General features: G+C 39.2%; 2 protein-coding genes across 2 annotated transcripts in view; both read left to right on the top strand.

The window, feature by feature from the left end:
* Positions 1-18,457, top strand: part of PURA (purine rich element binding protein A) — a 46,959-nt gene that overhangs the window by 12,144 nt on the left and 16,358 nt on the right. The gene's annotated exons all lie outside the window — the stretch shown is intronic.
* IGIP (IgA inducing protein) lies at positions 110-9,393 on the top strand. The gene has a single exon (XM_053907431.1). It carries the CDS (start codon positions 9,067-9,069, stop codon positions 9,226-9,228), a length of 162 nt encoding a protein of 53 aa, XP_053763406.1. The 5' UTR covers positions 110-9,066; the 3' UTR covers positions 9,229-9,393.

The following is an 18,457-nucleotide window of genomic DNA, read 5'->3' as shown; positions in this document are numbered from 1 at the left end:
TTGTACTCACTGTTTTCATTTCTTATTCTTACCAATATAGGAATGCTGTACTTTTTCTGCAGGAACACTGAACTAAATTTGGGTGGAAGGGAGGGGAAAAGATAAGTCCATTGATAATGAGAATCTGGGTGGGTACCATGGCCCAAGCACTTTATATATAATCTTTAAGTCAATTAAGATTTGGTATATTAAAAAAGATGCATATATCAATTTTTTTCTTCCTGTTTTCATATGGAACTTGATGTTTGTGGGGGTTATCTCATTCATTGTTTCTTTGCTTTAACATTTTGCATTTGGCACTGTTGAAACTTTCTAAACATTTTTTTTTTTTTTTTTTAATGACATGTTGGGTTATATGCCAGCCATGGAGAACCCACCATGGGCATGATTACTTATATCTCCCACACGTGGTTCACCCTCTCTTCTTCAATATTCCCACTCATTTTCCCATATCTCTCTCTCTCTCACACACACACACACACACACACACACTCTTCCAGATTATTTTTAAATGGAGAGTTCAGAAATTGTTGCTCTAGTTGTTTTCATAGCTCCACAATTCATTTTACTTTACATGTGAACATACTTTTAATATTTTCCCCATTAAAAAAATCAGATACCAAATCTAATGACTTTTTTGCAAGTTATTTCAATATCAGGATGAGATCCTGCTTTCTATGTAAAAGAATGCTAAAAGAAGCGAATCTTCAGCAGCTTAGGTTTGGAACAATTGGTGATAACTCTGAGTATAACATTTATAGTTGATTATCCTTAAATTTGAATATCTTAATAATTTGGAGCAATATATACTTCCTCATCGAGAGTAGAATGAATAGAAAAGAGATTTATCAGAATTGCTTAAGTGAATAAATTCACTAAAGTTATTTGTGCAAAATTGTCTGTTAAAGTTTATCTATTTTTAAATCATACATTATAATACTTCTGGGTTTCTAAATTGCGAGTTAACTGAATTTAGACCATTTGTAATGAAGTACATTATAAAACTAAAATGATCATTGTTATTGAAACTACTGTTTTCACTCAGCAACATTAATTACTATAGAGAATTTGCAATATATTTTTAAGAAAAGCTGATTTTAATATTTGGGGAGTTATTTGATCCTAAAAACCTAGATTTAAGGCCTAGGCCGTTTGACAGGCTCTTTTCAAACAGAATTTTCATTATTATGGGCTAAGTGAAGATCATCTAAACTAGCATTAGCATGTCAGGTAGAATTTCATAATGCAAAAACAACCACGTGAAAAGTAAAAGATATGATTGGTTTCAAGCCAACAATTTGTCATCTTCCAGCTGCTAAACTGACTACCAAGTTTTGATGTTGAATGGTCTAGGCAATTCATGTCATTAGGAAAGCTGAGTATGGCAGAGGTCATTTGTTAGAAACATTTTTTCTTATAAAAATTTCATAGTTACTCATGTATTTTTATTTTGTCCCCATATTATGTTTGGTATTTGTTTTCTTTCTTTTCCCCTGATGTGCTTTGCTTTTGTGGAAAATTGTCTTGTTCGATAGGTAGAAACATGGTGGTGATCCTCTATGTAAAATAAAGTTAATTACAGACCCAAAATATTTCATTCATTTTGGAATTGGAAGAGTTTTGAATTTTCATGAAAGCATACTTTGTTTTGGTGATGATTAGGAATCTGCTTATTAATTAAAATTTTGTAGCATTTCATGGAAAAATTTAAGCGAAGAGTTTAATTTTCTTTATTTAGGGAATACTTTAATAATTCAAGAGCCTCCAAGTTCAAGGACCAAACCTTTATATTCTGGAATTTTGAGAATCATGGAAATACTCTTCTTAACATGTGTTTTAGTCTAAACTAGATTAAAACAGAAGGATCCGTGGAGGACTTAAGCTGTCCTTATTGTGAAGTAGCAAACTTACAGGACAGGTGACTTATGTATTCACCTGGACTAGCTTAACTAGTGATGGGCATCAGCTAATGAATTATTAGATACATGTTGGGATTAGGTCAGACTCCCATTTAGCTGGAGTGGATTGGCAATTTCCAGTGTAGGTTGTTGTTGGTGGCATTTGACTTACCTCCCTACCATCTACATTTGGCTTTTTTTTCCCTCCCATCCTCCTTTTTCCTTGTTTCTCTCTCCTTTATTCTTCTCCTTGCCATAGTCCTGCCAGTGACACTCACGCTTACCCTTTTAAGAGGGAAGTAAAGAAATTGCTGGCTCCTGCCTTAGGACATAGCTAACTGATCCCAGAAAGATTTCTGTATGATAAGATAATTGCGCAGTTTTTCTGAGTGCTATTTTCCCTATAGTCTTAAGTTGGCAGTTTGAAGGGCATTGAAATTGTTAAGAAATTTGTGAATTGAAGAGAGTAAGAAGTATGTGTATTTTAGGTAAGTTACTGGAGGCTGAGATTTACTGGTTTGGAAATTTGAGAGCAGAAAGGGAAGAACTATTTAATGTGTTCATGAATGGGAGTGTGAGTTATATAAGCGAATGGTTTGGAGGTAAAGTGGGAGAAATTGTTATTAGAGGTAGGTAAAGTTACTAAGATGGAGTCTTAAATGAGAGTTGTTTGCTAAGGACAATGAAGTTGATATTCACTAATGAAGTTTCAGTAAAGCCAGAGAAAATGGGTCCCTTGTTGGTTATGAGGAAGCTATTGGTCTGTAGCTAGTTGTTAGGATGATGATGCATTATACAAATCTATTTTCAGGTGTAAGATGTTTGCTTTTCTGGACAAATTAAGTAGCACAATTGTGGAATGACAGCTTTTGTGGTCAAAGCATGTTGGTAGTAGGGACTTACTATTTTGAGGGAAAGAAGATTAAGAAAATTTTAAACTGTTTCAGTTATCATTTTTAAACTATCAGAAAGTTTATTATACAGACTATTTTCCTGGGCTCATGTTACGGTGTAGTTTAGCTTTACTTTTCAAAATTGTCCTAAGATCAAAGCATTAGATTTTCCAGTTCACAAAGATCCATATTGTGTTTGTTTTTAGAGAACCTTGAGCCTTTTGGTCCACATTAATTTCTTACAAGAAGAGAATAAGCCAGGTAAAAACACTAAACTATAATTTTAGGTATTTTAAACATTTTTTTTACACTTGCAGTCCCACCATTTAACACTGTGGGCCTTATGAGACCCTTAATAATATTATATTGCTGAAATTAGGTGACATACCCTCCCAAACTCTAATTTCTGTTTGTTTTCCCACTTTTCCTGTTACTTTAAAATCGTAGAATTCCCAAGTGTTCAGTGGTGGCAGATGTTAATAATATAATTTAGTGTATCTTGGAAGTTCTTATGTTCTTTGTAGGGTGAATTGATAGTGTTTAGATTTCTCTTCCCAGTATCCCAGGAACATTTTTAATTATTTAAGATAAAGAATTGTTATAATATGTTGTTTTTAAATTGCATAATTCAAGTATATTTCAAATCTTTCTTAGTTTAATATCGACTTATTCTCAGTGATTCTGACAGATTATTTATTTCATTTTACCCAAATCTGTATGCATTAGTGGTAAAATTTCTTTAAAGATAGCTAAAAAAAGAGGTTCTGATTTTGTATCTGGAAAAGTAACTTTTTTTCCCCAAATATCAAGTTCACTAATAATAGCAGAATTCTTTTTATTATAATTTATTTTTTAGAGTTAGCACTTAGTATGCTTTTTGCATCATACAGATTTTAAATTATAATACACTTACATTCTATAACTTGTTCAAGTCCATGCAGAGCCTTGTTAAATAGCCTCTCCCTTAGGAATTGTCTTTTAAAAAGTGAATTCCCAAACCTAGTCAAGAACCAGTGATTTAAATGACTGCCTTTGAAAGGATTCCTTGAGTCTAGTCAATAGAGATAAATGATAGCCCATTTCCATGCTGCATACAGTTGTTAGGGTTTATAAAGTTGTCAATATATAAAAGTGCAAAAGCAGGAAAGATGTAAAGTTGCCTATAAAATTTCTAGTTTTCATTATTTGCACTATTTATCTTTGCACTTGATTTTTTGAAAGTTAAGACTAGTCACTTTCACTTTTGTTTCTAGTCTTTTCTAATTTCTTACAGAATTGTTTTCAATATCCCACCCAAAGCAAAACTTATATGCAATTAAATATGCTTTATAAGTCCAAGAAAATATTTCTTAGTGTTAGCTATGTAGAACAAAAATTTGTTTTGATAAAATTTTTAATATGGGCCTTTATTTGCCAATGTAATCCTTTGTAAATGTGAGCTTTATTAAACTATTTGAATAGACAAAATGAAAGCTTAGGATAGAAAAAAAAATATATATATATATATATATATGAAACGATGTCTTTGAGATCCAGCTTCTAGCCTGAGATGGCCTGGTTTTGGAGTGTTGATTTGTTTTTACTGAAGTCAATGGGATCTGAGTCTAGCTGGGTATTGGCTTAAAAAGCTGGAAGTGAAGTGGGTGGCAAGTGGCAGCTCCCTCTTTCATGTAGTTTTCCATAATGCTCATAGAGTTTCATCATGGTCTATGTGATATAACTGGTATTGAAATAATTACATTAAATGAGTATTCCTTTTTGGAATTCAAGGTTCACTCACTTTTTGAGGGGGGGAGGGTGGCAAGGGATAAGAGTCTTTATTTTAACTAGAAGCATTCTTATAACCTCAAGATGTGCTCTAGAAAGAATAGGAGAACAAGATGTGTACCTGTGAACTTATTTTTTGTCTTAGGTTGTGAAACACAGTGTTTAAAATTGCAAAAAAAAAAAAAAAAGTTGATAGTTTTGTCAATAGAACAGAAATGTGTTTTGGCTAAAATTAATTTTTGTAAGTTATTTAATTTTTTTCATTTTATATTCCCTTTCCCATAGCCTTTTAGGCACTTCATACTTAAAACTAACAAGCAAGAGGCCTCTCTTTAGATCTGGTTTATTTTTGGAATGCCTGAGTGTGTTTCTGGATGGGGGTAGGGGGGGCAGAGGGTGGTGGTTTAATTCTTGACATGCTCTTCTCAGCATGTTTGGTAGTCTTTCTGGATCTCATGTTTGCAAATTCTGTTGGTAATTCAGTGATGTATTGAAATGAGAAAGTCCTCTATGACATAGTGTGAATGTTTGTGGCTGGACTTTACTGTAGAACCTTGTGCTTTTGTTTTCAACTGGGATAGAAATTAAACTTCCGTTTTGTTTAGATTTTAGGTTTATCTAGTGGAATTGTGCCCGGTAGTTGTCTAACTGTGGACCAATTTTGGGGGATGAAAGTTGACAAATGTGTATTTGACTCTAGATAATCCTTTACTCAAAATTGTAAATTAAGGGTTTGTAGTGTTAGAGTTGTCTTAAGTTTTAGGTTGTCAGATCTTTAAATGTAGATTATCAGCATTATGTTTATGAATTTCCTTAGGGAAAAGAGAAAAATTCAATCTCCAAACCTTTTCTTGGAGACTAAACTTACCATATATGGAAAATGAAAATATTTTAGAGAATGGCTTTGATTATTTTTAATGGAGTTTAATCAGCTTAATTAATTATTTTTCCTAGGTTGAAGCACTTATTTCCCAAATGTGAATAAAGGGAAAAGATCAGCAATTTGGCCCCTTTTTTTTGAGGCCATTTTTAGTTTTCTGCCCCCATTTCCCAGTCCTAGTGTAAAATGAATTACGGGTATCCCTCTAAGTCCCTGTAACCCCTTTTTGAGATCACAGATACCTTTGATAATCTGATGAAAGTGATGGGCCCTCTCCCCAGATAAAAAAAATGCACATACATAGATAATTTTACATACAACCTCAGGGGCATCACACATCTTCTGAAACCCAAGTTAAGGATCTCTGCTCTAAGAAAACTCTATAGAGAAAATTGTAATGCAATTAATTGATAAAATAAAGAACTATTAGCTTAAAACATTTCAGATTGGAATTATTGTTAGATGGTGGCCCCTACTAGCAAAATGTGACATTGCAACCAGCTTTGCTAGACACTATAACATCCAGACAGAAGGAAAAAGCAATGTTCTGAGAGCTATTTATAAGGAGTTAGGGCATCTCTAGACGTGGGAGCCATTCCTGGTTCAAGGCAGGGGTCAGGGTGCCTAACAGCTTCTCGCAGGGTAGAGTTCAATAAACCACAATGCTCAGGATGCCAAGGGGTTAGCTATTATCTTAACCTCTTCCTCACCAAAAGATTTTAGTTTTGTCTGTTGGGAAAAAAGATGTCACTAGGAAAAAAAGATTTGCCTTACAACTTTGCTGGAACACATCAGTTTGGTGATGTATGGGACACCAGTATTATTTTTGAGAAGGTACATAAAACCAAAGTAAATTATTCTCTATGTAGAACATTATTTACTAGTAGCACATTATTTACTGTTTGGATGTGTTAGCTTTGACAATTTTTACCAGTAAATATTGATTTTATTTAAAACTGGGAATCCAGTTTATAAATAGGATAGTTGTTGTATCTGTCCTTTCCCCTATGTAAAGAACAGTTTAAAGATTTATGCATACTTTTTACTTTTCTCTCTTGATGCCATGGAATGGGGTGGGCGGGGTGGGGGGGAGATCTTTGAGTCAACAACTGACAAAATGTCTTCTCCAAATTAAAAAATTGAGAAACAGCACTTTAACTCTACACCATTTTAATGCATGTATTAGTTTTCATAATGATTTTTGGTGCATGCCTTTGGGCTTCTTCAAAAGTGTACAATAGGAAAGTATATTTCCTTTCTTAGAAAGGAGATTTTTTTCTACTTTGCAACTTGTGATTACAAAAATCTTCCTCTGTGGGAAGATTAACCATGTATTGAACTACTGAAAAGTATATATTTTTAGATATACAGAAGGAATCTACATGGAGCAGCATTCAGACCTATATAGAAACCATAGCATTCTGTATAGGACCAAAAAGGAAATAACATTAAACACTTAAACAGACTTTGTTGGGTAGAAATACCTTTAGATCTTGCATTGACTTCCAAAAAGAAAATACCACAGAAGTTTGCTGAAAACTTTTGTTGTTTGAATTTTCTCTGTCAGTGTATTTAGCCCAAATACAACAGCTTTGGGTTAACACATACATAAGAATCAAAAAGAAAAACAAAACAAAACAAAACAAAGCTAACTAAATAGATCAGTCTGGTTTGCCAATCCAGCTTAACTGAAATAAGTAAACTAATCACTTGGAACATGAAAAACTGTCCAACTCCTCTAAGGTTTTGACAAAATAACCTTGGCTGATGTGGGAAGATTCCCACTTTGATTTCTGACCTGACAGTGAAGATTCATGCTTGACATGATTTCAAACCTGACAGTGTCTGTTTAAGGAGCTATGGTACAGTTTGCTAATTCAATCCCAGATACCTGTTGATTACCTGTGAGATCTAGAGTCCAAAGTAGCCAGCAGCCATATCCCTGAGTGCTCTGTGCCCATCAGATCTCTTAAAGTAAGCAGGGTTGGGACAGGTCACAGCTCAGATGAGTGACCTCAGGTGCTGTGGACAGCCCCAGATTCAAGAATTGTATCTGTTTTCTTGGGAGTCATCACTGAACTAATGTCCCACATGGTGTTACTTACTGTAGACGCTCTCTCGGAGGAGGCCTAGAGCACACATCCTAATTGCTTGTGGTACTCAGAGAGGGGGTGCTAACTCTGAGGCCCTGGCCAAATTCCAGTTTAGGGATGTGGGTCTTCTTCTTGCCATTCTAATTGGAAATGTGCATCGCTTCCCATTTTCCCTGTTGACCTCAGTGCAAACTGCATTAGCCTGTTTCTTTGCCCTGGTCCCAAGTAAGATGCTGGTGTGTATTATATGGGCCAAGTTCATGCCTTATCTTAATGCACAAGAGTTGAGGAAGGAGTGAGCTCCATGTCAAAGTGCCCTGTAGTTGAAGCGTAAACTCTTGTGAGGCTTTGGAGATGAAATGGGCCCTTTTAGCATAAATTGGGGAATATGCACTAGCCGTAGGCTTCCAGCCATGAGGTGTGAATTGAAACCTATTTCCCTCTTTTCTTATAGCATGTTGAGAAAATCTGTTGGGTTTTCAGCAGTCAGGGAAGGCCGGAGTTCTGCAGCTTTAATCTGGGTAACTGAGGCTGGTTGGGGCAAGACTTTGGTTAATTAACTGGGTTCTCAGATGCCACAGACTCCGTGAAAAGTCACCATTATTTTCAATGGTTGTGATAGAATTTCCCCCCAGTAGCCATTATTTTAAGATTATATTGCAGAGTTGCTTTATTTGAGCTTTTCATGTATACACAATCCCAAACTGGAAGAAATAATTTTAAAAAATAAAAAAGGAATCCTGCTGTGAAAGGTATATATTACTCTAGATTTTTCTTACTGTAAATATTGTAAGATTGTAATACTGTCGATATTTTATTAACCAACAAATGTTAATCTATGTGAATTCAGACTTATTTTAAATGTGCTTCTTATTTACTGTGTGTGGTCCCTGTTGCTGACAGTATTAAGTTATATTCTGATGTAAGATTAACTTTATTAAAGAATGTAAACATTAATGTTTCCTTATGGGAAAACAAATAAAGTATAAAGAAGACAATTCTTTTCATTAAATATACTGTGTATTTACACTTGCTAGACCCAGCACCACTTATCAATTTAGTACACTGTTCAGAATTTTAGTTAACACAGCTGACATGGTTGTGCTCTGTTTTGAAAGTCTAAAAGGAGGTATTGTTGGAATATAAAGTTTGTATTTGTCTGCTGTGAATCATAATCTTGAAATTTCTAATCAAGTTTGTAAAACTTTTATAGTAAAACATTTTAATGACAATTTAAAAATTTACTTCTCTAAAGAATGGTCAAAAGAGTATCCTTTCAAAAATAGAATTGTTCTTTAATATCTTTCCAAAATGACTTTGGTTAAATGGACCAGATGTATATTAGTTAAAATTTAGGACAAAGTTGTGATATTCTTTGAGTTTACAAGTTAATCCGTATTGGAGATGTGCCAATTATACAGTAGAATATCATTAATTTGCACTGTTTGGGGACCCCATTAAGAATGCTGAATTTTGCCAACTAAGAAGTAAGCAAATGCAATTTAAAAAGTAAATTTGAGCATTCTGTATTAAATATGTGCAGTTATTATCACATGAAGAAGCGCAGTGTGTCGGGCTGTAATATAACCATACTTGCTGTCATGTTCTCCCATCTCAGTGCTGGGAACTCACCATGTGGAAACCAAGCAAATGTGTTGTGCATCAGCCGGCTTGAGTTTGTTCAATATCAAAGCTGAAACTAGCGAGGTCTGCTGTACTGCTTATTGAAGTATTGTGATTCTTTTAGGCATTGATTCTTACAAAATATATACTGTAACAGTATACTTTGTACAGATTTAAATTTTATTTGAAAAAATGAAATAAAGTAGGCAAAAAAATAAAGATGTTTATTTTTCATGTGACTATATAAACAGATCAGTCTTTTGTTTCAGTGTCTTTGGGGGGACCTGGTTGCTCTTGCATTTTTTTTTTCTTTGATAGATGGAAACTGTTTTTTGTACTTAGTAACAGGTATACTTGCCTGATCGTTAATTGGCTTCAAGCATTAAGTGTGCTCTCTCTCACACTGGAAAACTCTATTTTCTATTTCATTTTAAAACAAATTTATTTATTTCTAAAGATTTTATGTGAGTGACTTGCGTGTTTTCTTGAGTCAGTTTTTAAAATTCTCTGACGGCATGATGGTTAACCCAGCCATCACAACCAAGGAGAAAGAAAAACTTGTCCCATAAATCATGCCCCTTTCCCATGGAAGTTTTTTTTTTGTTTGTTTTCTGTCGTTTTAAATTTGAAATTGGTTCAGGCTAGTAGAAGAGCTACAAAAGAGTACATAACAAAACATGAAGAGAATCCTCTGCAGAAAATAGAGGTTTGTGCTTTAAAATAAGACCCTTTCAAAACTGCTTTTCTGGTGAGTGGAGTGGTAGGCAGAGAACGAAGTTACCAATGAAAATGTGCAGGAGTGATCCTTCAGAATAGTTTTAATGGGGTCTTCTTATAGGAAATTAGCTTATTGGACCAAAAAAAATGGAGTGGCAGCCTTAGGTATATGACATTTCACCCAACCTTTGGGAAGTAGGGTTGGAAGTTTTATTTCTGGCTTTCTCCCCGTTTTATCTTTGCTCATGCTTTCACTTACCTTCAGGCTGGATATAAGGAGGCTTGGAACAAGCAGTTGCAGGAACTTTATTCACACCATGGAAAATTTTTCAGTGGTATTTAAATGGATGTGACAGCAGTTACATTCTAAAAGACTGATGTGTGGCCATAATAATATCTCAAGATCCTAGTATTACAGTTCCAGGCTTTCCTGGGTGAATCCCAAGAAAGTTTTGCTGTTGTTGTTACTGGGTTTTTTTTTTCTTGCTAAAATGGCCCTCCTTTCTACATCTGACAACCATCAATCCAATAAAAAATAATGCAGAAACTTTGTTGTATGAAAACTTAAAACTGAGAGTGTCACTGTTTGGACATAGGAGGCGCAGAGCAAAGAAAAGTTTTCCCTAAGCTCTGCAGGGCCTTTGATTTAGGGGTCACACACCGAACAGGAGACCAGATTCCCTTCTGGGCTCTGGGTGGAATCAGACAAACCCCTGGATCCCTGTTCAAGAGATGAACTCTCTAGTTATGTAGGAGCTTGAGGTGGGAACTCTAGCCTTGATTTGTGGTAAATATAAGAGGATTAAAAATCAGAAGCCAGGCCCCTTCCTCACTGTGGTCTTCCTCTTTTAAAGATTCCAGATGAGACTGTGGTTAAAGATGCCCTGTGGTCATGTTGAAGAGCAAGTAGTGAAGTTCTGCAGGGCTACAGGGGGAACATCCCAGACTTGGGATAGTCTGTACTACAGGACAAAGCTTATAGTACCATTCGAGACCCTCAAGAAAGGTGCCCAGGATGTTCAACAGAACTATTTATCATTTTTATGTAGCACTTTGTTTTCTAAAGTGATGTAATTGTCAATCTCTTCTCTGCCCCGCCTCTAATAGATGTTAACTTTTATTTAACCATGTGGTGTGTCATTTACTTTGGCTCTTTTGCGTGGTTTTTAGAAATCTCCCTTGTTCCTAGTTCCAGCAACAGTTTCTTTCCAAGCAGACAGGACTTTCTGATTTAGAGTACAGGGTTTTGGAAGAGGTTGTGCTCATTCAGGATCAGAGGAAAGAAGAGATCTCTTTTTCAGTGTTTGACTGCTAGCTAACTTCAGGGCCAGCGCACATCACCACCGCTTTCCCTGCAGCACCATCCCCCACACTTCTGGGACTGGAGGAGGAGGAGCCTTTTTTTTTTTTTTCCCCCTGAAAATGGGGATTATACCTTCATATTGCAAATCTCCAGAGTGTTTTCAGTAATGTCATTCCAGTTCCCTACCAACACTGATTTTATTTCTTTTGATTTCTTCAAATCAGGCCATTTGACACTCAGGTTGGCAATGAGGAAATGTCACAAAACAGAGTCAGTGAATGTTGCAGTGTTTAAAAGAGTGGGATATCCCCACTTACAGCCAATGGGATTGTCCAGTTAACCCCACCATCCTAGGAATCCTGACTGTCCTTGCATACCAAGTTCACACCTTTGCACCTTCCCCAACTAGCAGGAGTTTCTGTATCATTCTCCTGGGGAGATTGGCAGCAGCTCTAACCTACCCCACTTTTTTGGTCTCTGGCAGTGACACTAAGGGTGTGTCTGTACTGCTACCATCTTACATTTTTCCAGACCCACTACTTTTTATTTATTTGTTTAAACACTGAATGCTCAGAATATGAAAGGTTCCAAGCTAAGTTTTTTTATCTAGGTTTTTAAATTTTTAAATTTAATTCTAATACAACCCAAGAGATAGGCACTATCATTACCCCCATTTTACGGAAGAGGAGACTAAGGCACAGAGAGATTAAGTAACATGCCCAGGGTCACATAGTCAGGTCACAAGTCACAAGTCCTGGCGAGCTAATGTCAAAGCACATCCTTGGTCTCACTCTAGTGTATTGTCTTCCCCATAAGGTTCTGCCTCCTCTTCAACTTGTAGAGTCTCCCTGACTTTGCCTCACCTTAGGATGTATTTAGCTGAATGGCAGAGCTTATGTTCCCTGTATAGCTCAAAAGCCACACTTCCTGTTCTGAAGGTTGATTCATGAATGAATCCACATTTTCATTTCCCCCTCCCCTTTCATGGGGGAATGACTTACTCAGAGGAGGGCTGAGGAAAGCTGGCAAGTAGCCTTTCTAGGCCTCTCTCCACTGCTCTTGTTTAAGCACAGCCCTAAATACTATTCCTGCCTTTTCCCACCCTCACCACAATGGCTTGATCAAAGAGCTCTGTGAATGAAGCCCTTGAATTCTGTCTAGTGGAGTTGTTGATTTCTTTCTTTTTCCCAGATTATAGCCCCCAGCAGACACTCTGTCCTCCTTAAGGCAGACCTCCTATCTCGGCCCATCTGGCTTCAGATATAGGCTCAGAAAGGATCAGGAGGCAGTCTCTAGGAAAGGACCCCGGTCAGCCCAGATTCCCCAAACCTCCCTATTCACCAGTAATTGCCCTACTTATTGGATCAACTAGTCCTGTAGTTTCTAGCACAGAGTTAGTGTTTGGGCTTTTAGGTCTCTAAAGGCACTTTCCTGCATCCTCTAAAATGCTATTTTCCAGATGCTTCCTGACCTCCAAGAGGAGGTCCAGAGTCTGTCACTCTCCAGGGGCCTCTTCCAAAAATAAAATATGAAATTCCTGGGGACTTGGGGTGGTTTAGATGGCTGTGGCATCTGTTAGAACTCTTGTCTGAAAAGAGAAGTTCATAATTTAAACTGGAAGCCCTCATGTGTTTTGTATCCTCTAAAGTAGTGATTCTTAAAGCGTGGTCCCTGGACCTAAAAGCATGAGTATTCCCTTAGAAATTGCTAGAATTGCAAATTCTTGGGCCCAACTCCACACCGAACTGAATCAGAACCTTAGCTTTGCTCTTCTGGGGCCCAGAAATCCCTGTTGTAACAAACTTACCAGGTCATTCTATGGCACGTTGAAGTGTGAGAGCCACGGTTCTCTAAAGCAAAGGTTCTTCACGTCTTTGGGAGTCTTTGGCTTGAGAATCTGATGAAAGTTTGTGATCCTTTCACCTGCTTCACAGACCCCCTGAGGCCAAGTTAAGAATCTCTGCTCTGCAACTTAGAGCTTGTCCATCCCTCTCTGGCTTCCACCCTCTCAACACCACCTCCAGAAGGGGTGGCCACATCTCTCCTATTTGTTCTTTCATCTGTGTACTGTTGGTTGTCGCCCAGGGTGCACAGGGAGAAGAGCGTACTCCATGTATGTGCTGCAACTGTAACCCACGGCCTCCAGGCAAAACCCAAATGTTCAGGCATGGGCCAGCAGCCCAGGAGCCTGGGACCAAACAGAAAAGTGATTCTTCTACAGCTGGAAGCTCCGTGACAGAACAGAACCGCTAAAAACTGCTGAACTTCTATGACAGTCCTGGCTGGAGCTTGCTAGTTGCAGGTAGATTTCTGTCAATGGCCAGTCCCGGCTCTACCTGTTGTCCCTGGTTTGGATGACAAATTATGTGGTCGCCCATTTTCTCACCTAACTGCCTCCTCGCCAGTCTCCTTACTGCTATTCTTTCCCCCTGCAGTCCATTCTCCACACAGCAGCCCACTTGTAAATACGATGTCAAGGCCCTTATGAGCTGGCCCCTGCCTAACTGTCCAGCTTTCTGTCCTTTCTTCTACCTCTTGTTCACTTCTCTTAAGCCATAGGGTCATCTCCTTGCATCTTGAATGTGTGGAGCCGATTGCCACCTAAAGGTCTTTGGCTTTGCTCTTCCTTCCACCTGGAATGTACTTCCCTCCAGATCTCCACACAGCTGTCCCTTCTCCTAATAGGCCTCAGCTTGTACATTCTTGCTTCAAGGAGGCTGGCTCTGACAACCCAAACTGAAATGGCCCCTCCAATCACTCTCCCTCACTGCTCTCTTTCACTTGTCTTCCTAGTGCCTATCATTGTCCAAGATTGTCTTTATTGTCTTTTTCTGTCAATGGGCTAATGCCATGAGGGCAGGACTCACTGAGGCATCCCCAGTGTCCAGATGAGGCTGGCATACGGCAGACACTAAACATATGTTAGCTAAATGACTGGACTCCAGCAAATCCAGGCCATTTCTGAAAGTCAGCTGTGCCTCTGGGGCTAACTTCCTCATCCACTTTGAATGCAAGTATTGTCCCCCTGTTTTATCTTGCGGCTGGCCCACAGGTGACTTAGGCGCCCTAAATAGGAGATGATTTTCTCTGCCTATTGCCAACTTAGCATCCTTAGCATCCTGTGCCTCCCACCTCTGTATGGGCCTCAGTATCTCCTCTCCCTAGCTCTTTCATCTCTAGGTGAGGCTCTGGGGAAAAGACAGTAACTGTGAACTCAACAGATAGCTTAATGCCCTCTCTGCCCTCAAACGCTTCCCAAAGCATCATTAGTTGGGGCTCTAGCCATTCAGCACGAATTTGGGGGCCCCTTGGCCACTAAGCATATGAATGGCTTTTCACTTGATAAACTGGGCACTTAATCTCCCTGGAATCTACTAATTGAGGAAAGGGAGGAGACTAGCCATCTGAGAAGTGATGTGCCCTGTTTCTAAATGCTGAGGGGTAGGAGCTATCTAGAGAATTATGGCTTCCATAGAGCACCAATATCATTGGTGACATTTCACTGAATCCTGACTCTTCTACTCTCTGTTACTTGGCCCTCTTCCCCCCCCCCACAATCTTTCACATGGTTGTGGTGACAGTCATACCCCCTCCCCCTAAAAACTCTGCAGGGAAGAAGCAGAAGAGAGCCTTCCTTCTTGATTCTAAACCTGAGGAGGAAATGGGGCTCCTGAGCTCAGCTGAGTTTAAAATAAATTTAGGCTCCAGGCTATGGAGTTATACAGTCATAGCAAAGTCTTACAGAAATAGGAGAAAGAATTTGAGGGTTTCTAGCCAGTTCTCCATAAAGTGGATCCTTGGAGAACCAGGCTGCTGCATGGTGGGCAGAGGGTGGGGAATGGGAAGCAAGGACTTGGAGACCAGGCTGTCGCTCTGGAGGATTTCCAAGGCTTTTGTGTGAGTCCTGGTCTTTGGGGAAGGAGCCTAGCGTGGGGGTTAAAAGTATCAGGTGTGAAATCAGGCCTAGGTGCAAATCTAGGCTCTGTCACTCACTAGCTCTGTGCCTTAAGCAATTCTGCCTAACCTCTCCTAGTCTCAATTTCCTCATCTGTAAATGGGATAATAGTGCCTACCTCATTTGATTGTTGGGAAGATTAAGTGAAACAATTTATGTCAAGAGCTTATAGCACAGCTCTTGCCACAGTAATGTTCAAGAAGTGCTATCCTTATCCTTATCCTTATTGTCATTGTATTGTTGTGGTTGTTATTGGAAAAAGGGAGAAAAATGTGGAACTTGAACAGTCAGTAGGAGCACTGCCTCCAGCAGCCTCTGCATTCTAGGTAGAGGAACCATGAGAAGAGCAGATGCCTCTAGAATAAATAGCTAGTCTGCATTCAGCTAAAGGGAGGGGAACCCGTTCTGACCCCTTCCCGTTTCAGCCTAGGTACAGGCCTACCCTCATTCATACCTTTCTTTCTCCTGCCAGTCCAAGGAGGATCACTCTGTGGCTCTCTCTTCACAGACCTCGTTTTATACTGGACCAGATTTATTTTGGTCTTTTATTGAGTGTCTCTGTTCTAGACCTGGGGTGTCTGAGGTTTTGTGGTGGTGGTGGATTAGAGTGCTTTTTTAAAAAACAAAATGTGGTCTCTGTCTAGAGACTCTGCTTCCTTCTGGCTACAGGCAACAGCAGAGACTCTGCCATCTGCCAAGGGTGTGGGATGACTAGAGGTCAATGCTGAATATTAATTCACCTGTTGGACATATAAGATAGCAGTTAATCAGCCCTGGGAAACAGCTCTTGCGTAAGAAAAGGAGTGATTTGCCTTTGGCAGAAATTCTTAAGCTGGTGTTTTGGGGGGGTCTGTAAAGCTGAAGTTTTTATACAAAATTTTACCTGTATGTGCAATGTACATTTTTCCAAGAAGAGGATCCATAGTTTTCTTCAAAACTCTCAAGGGAAGTCACAGTTCAAATAGGTTCAGAATCACTGGTCCTGATCTGAGAATGGAAATAGAAGCCTCCTCTAGGGGTCTCTAAGAAGCTTCTTCCCTCAGCCTGGCTGATTGACAGGACTGTTAGTGAAAAGGGTGTGGAAGGGCTGCTTAGGCTTTGAGGAAAGAGAGCTACCCTGCATATTGGACCTGTGTTGGGTGGTTGGAGCCTGCTATATCCATTCAGGAAGTTGGGGGTTTTGAGATAGCTAAATAACCCCTCTTTTCCCTGAAGTGTGGTTACGATATTATAAGGCACTCTAAACTGCCATATTTTATGCCACATAGGGTTCTGATCTGGTGTCCTCTCAGAAGTAGGAGGCAGGGTTGGGTGCTTCTTGAGGTGTGTTTTGGTGGTCACAGTGGTGGGGGAGGTGGGAATTTCATTATGTTGCCCTCACTTGAAAGTCCGGAGGAACATAGTTGGTAGTCAGCCATAATTTGTGCATTGATATAGAGTTGTTTCCTTTCCTTTTGAAGACATTAAATCTAAGACCCATGGTCTATTTCTTAACTTCCTGGAAACCAGTGGCTTCTCCTGACCCCTGTGGCATCTTTTCTTGAGGGATCAGGTGCCTTGGTTGTACTTCCAGTTGTGTTTATTTACTCCTTACTCTTCACCCTACAAATCCTGAACATTTCTGAAAGCCTACTTGGGGCTTTGATTATTTGATGCTTCTTGTAATATGATTCCATCATTGAGCCTATGCCCCAATTCTAGGCAGTCCTGATTCTGTCTCGTACTTTTTCTCAATACCCATCATTCCTTGTTGCAGTTTCTTGTTCATGTTAGAAAATGGCATCTGCCTCCCTGCTGAGACTTTTATCCCTCCTCTCAAACCTCAGGTCCATGTCCTCAACCCAGCTTACTGGGTGGCATCAGAATGCAGTAGAGGTTTCCTAACACTTGACTGTCCTCTTACCTAAATCAGGCAAACATGCTCTGAGCTCAGAGTCAGCTCACAAGTGGGCAGTACAGACTGAGAGTGACTGAGCACAGTGGTTCCCAGGGCTCTTCCAAGAGTAGAGCCTGATCCTCATAGAGTGAATTGTCTGAAGAAGGCTCCATGGGACAAGAGTTTCACTTTGTTTTGAGGGCTTTGTTCTCCAAACGTGAAATAGTCAAGTCTCCACAACACAGGCCTCTGACTTGGGGCCATCAGACCATGCAAGGCCACCCAGCTCATCCAAGGACATAGGCACATCCATCATCGCTGCCACTGGGGGTCTGGGCAAGGGCCATCATCCCAAGACTGCCCTGATCCCCACAGAGCTGAGGCATCTCATGGAAGTGATTAAAGCCCACACAAGGTGACATTTTCTCAGCATGCTCTTCCAAAAGTCTCTGTGCGGGGGAAATGAGGTCTTGGGAGGAGCTGCCTGAGCCACATCCACTTTGTGAAAGATGAGCCTAAGGACTGAGAACGTGACGTCTGCCAGAGAGGCAGCCTTGTTCCTGTTCCTCACCCAGGGCCTCCTATCTTGCTTCACCACCTCCTCTCCTGTACCCTGCTCCCCTTCACCCATTCATTTTGACTGGCTCCTAGTAACTATGATTTGAATTATCTCTTGATTATAGGGCTCTGAGGATGATGGACAGTGGGGAGTGGCCATCCTCTGGTGTTTATTGGCTTCTTCCTGAACCCTGACTTCTGAGAAGGAATTGTGAGGGGAAAGACAAGGCCATCTGGTCTCTCAGTCTGCTCCTGGTCAGATCAAGCCACCCCTCAGTCCAGGCCAACCTTAATGGTTCCTTGGGTGATACAGAGGCTTTTTATTCTGATCAAATGTATCAGTCTTCTCCTTTATGCCTTGGTATTTATGGTCTTTAAATAAGGTTTCCCTATCCTTAGATAATAAACATATTCTCCCATATTTTCTTGTATTTCTCTTATAGTTATCTTTCTGTGTTAGTTCTTTAATCCATCTGGAATTTGTTTTCATACATGATGTGCATTAGGAATCTAGATTTTTTTTTCCAGAGGGTCACATGTTGTCCAGAATCATTCTATAGGCTATCCTCTCCCCAGTGACTTGAAATACCACTCATCATATTTAAAATTCCCATAAGTACATGTGACTGTCTCTGGATTTTCTATTCCACTGCATTGAACTTTTTCATGTTCTTTGGACCAGTACCACACCATTTCACTTGTAGTTTTTCAGTATGTTTTGATACAATGTATTTTTCTCCTCTGTTTTTCCCACCCAAATTGTTTTATTATTCTTACATATTTTATCCTTCTGGATGTACTTTCCAATCAGCTTGCCCAGTTTCATTTAACAAGTGCTATTAGGATTTTGATTGGAATTTTATCTTATGTAAATCAAGCTGGAGAGAGTTGATC

The sequence above is a fragment of the Panthera pardus genome, unplaced genomic scaffold, assembly GCF_024362965.1.
Source record: "Panthera pardus isolate Hobbes unplaced genomic scaffold, ASM2436296v1 HiC_scaffold_2, whole genome shotgun sequence".
Lineage (NCBI taxonomy): Eukaryota > Metazoa > Chordata > Mammalia > Carnivora > Felidae > Panthera > Panthera pardus.
This window is presented reverse-complemented; position numbering and strand designations above follow the sequence as displayed.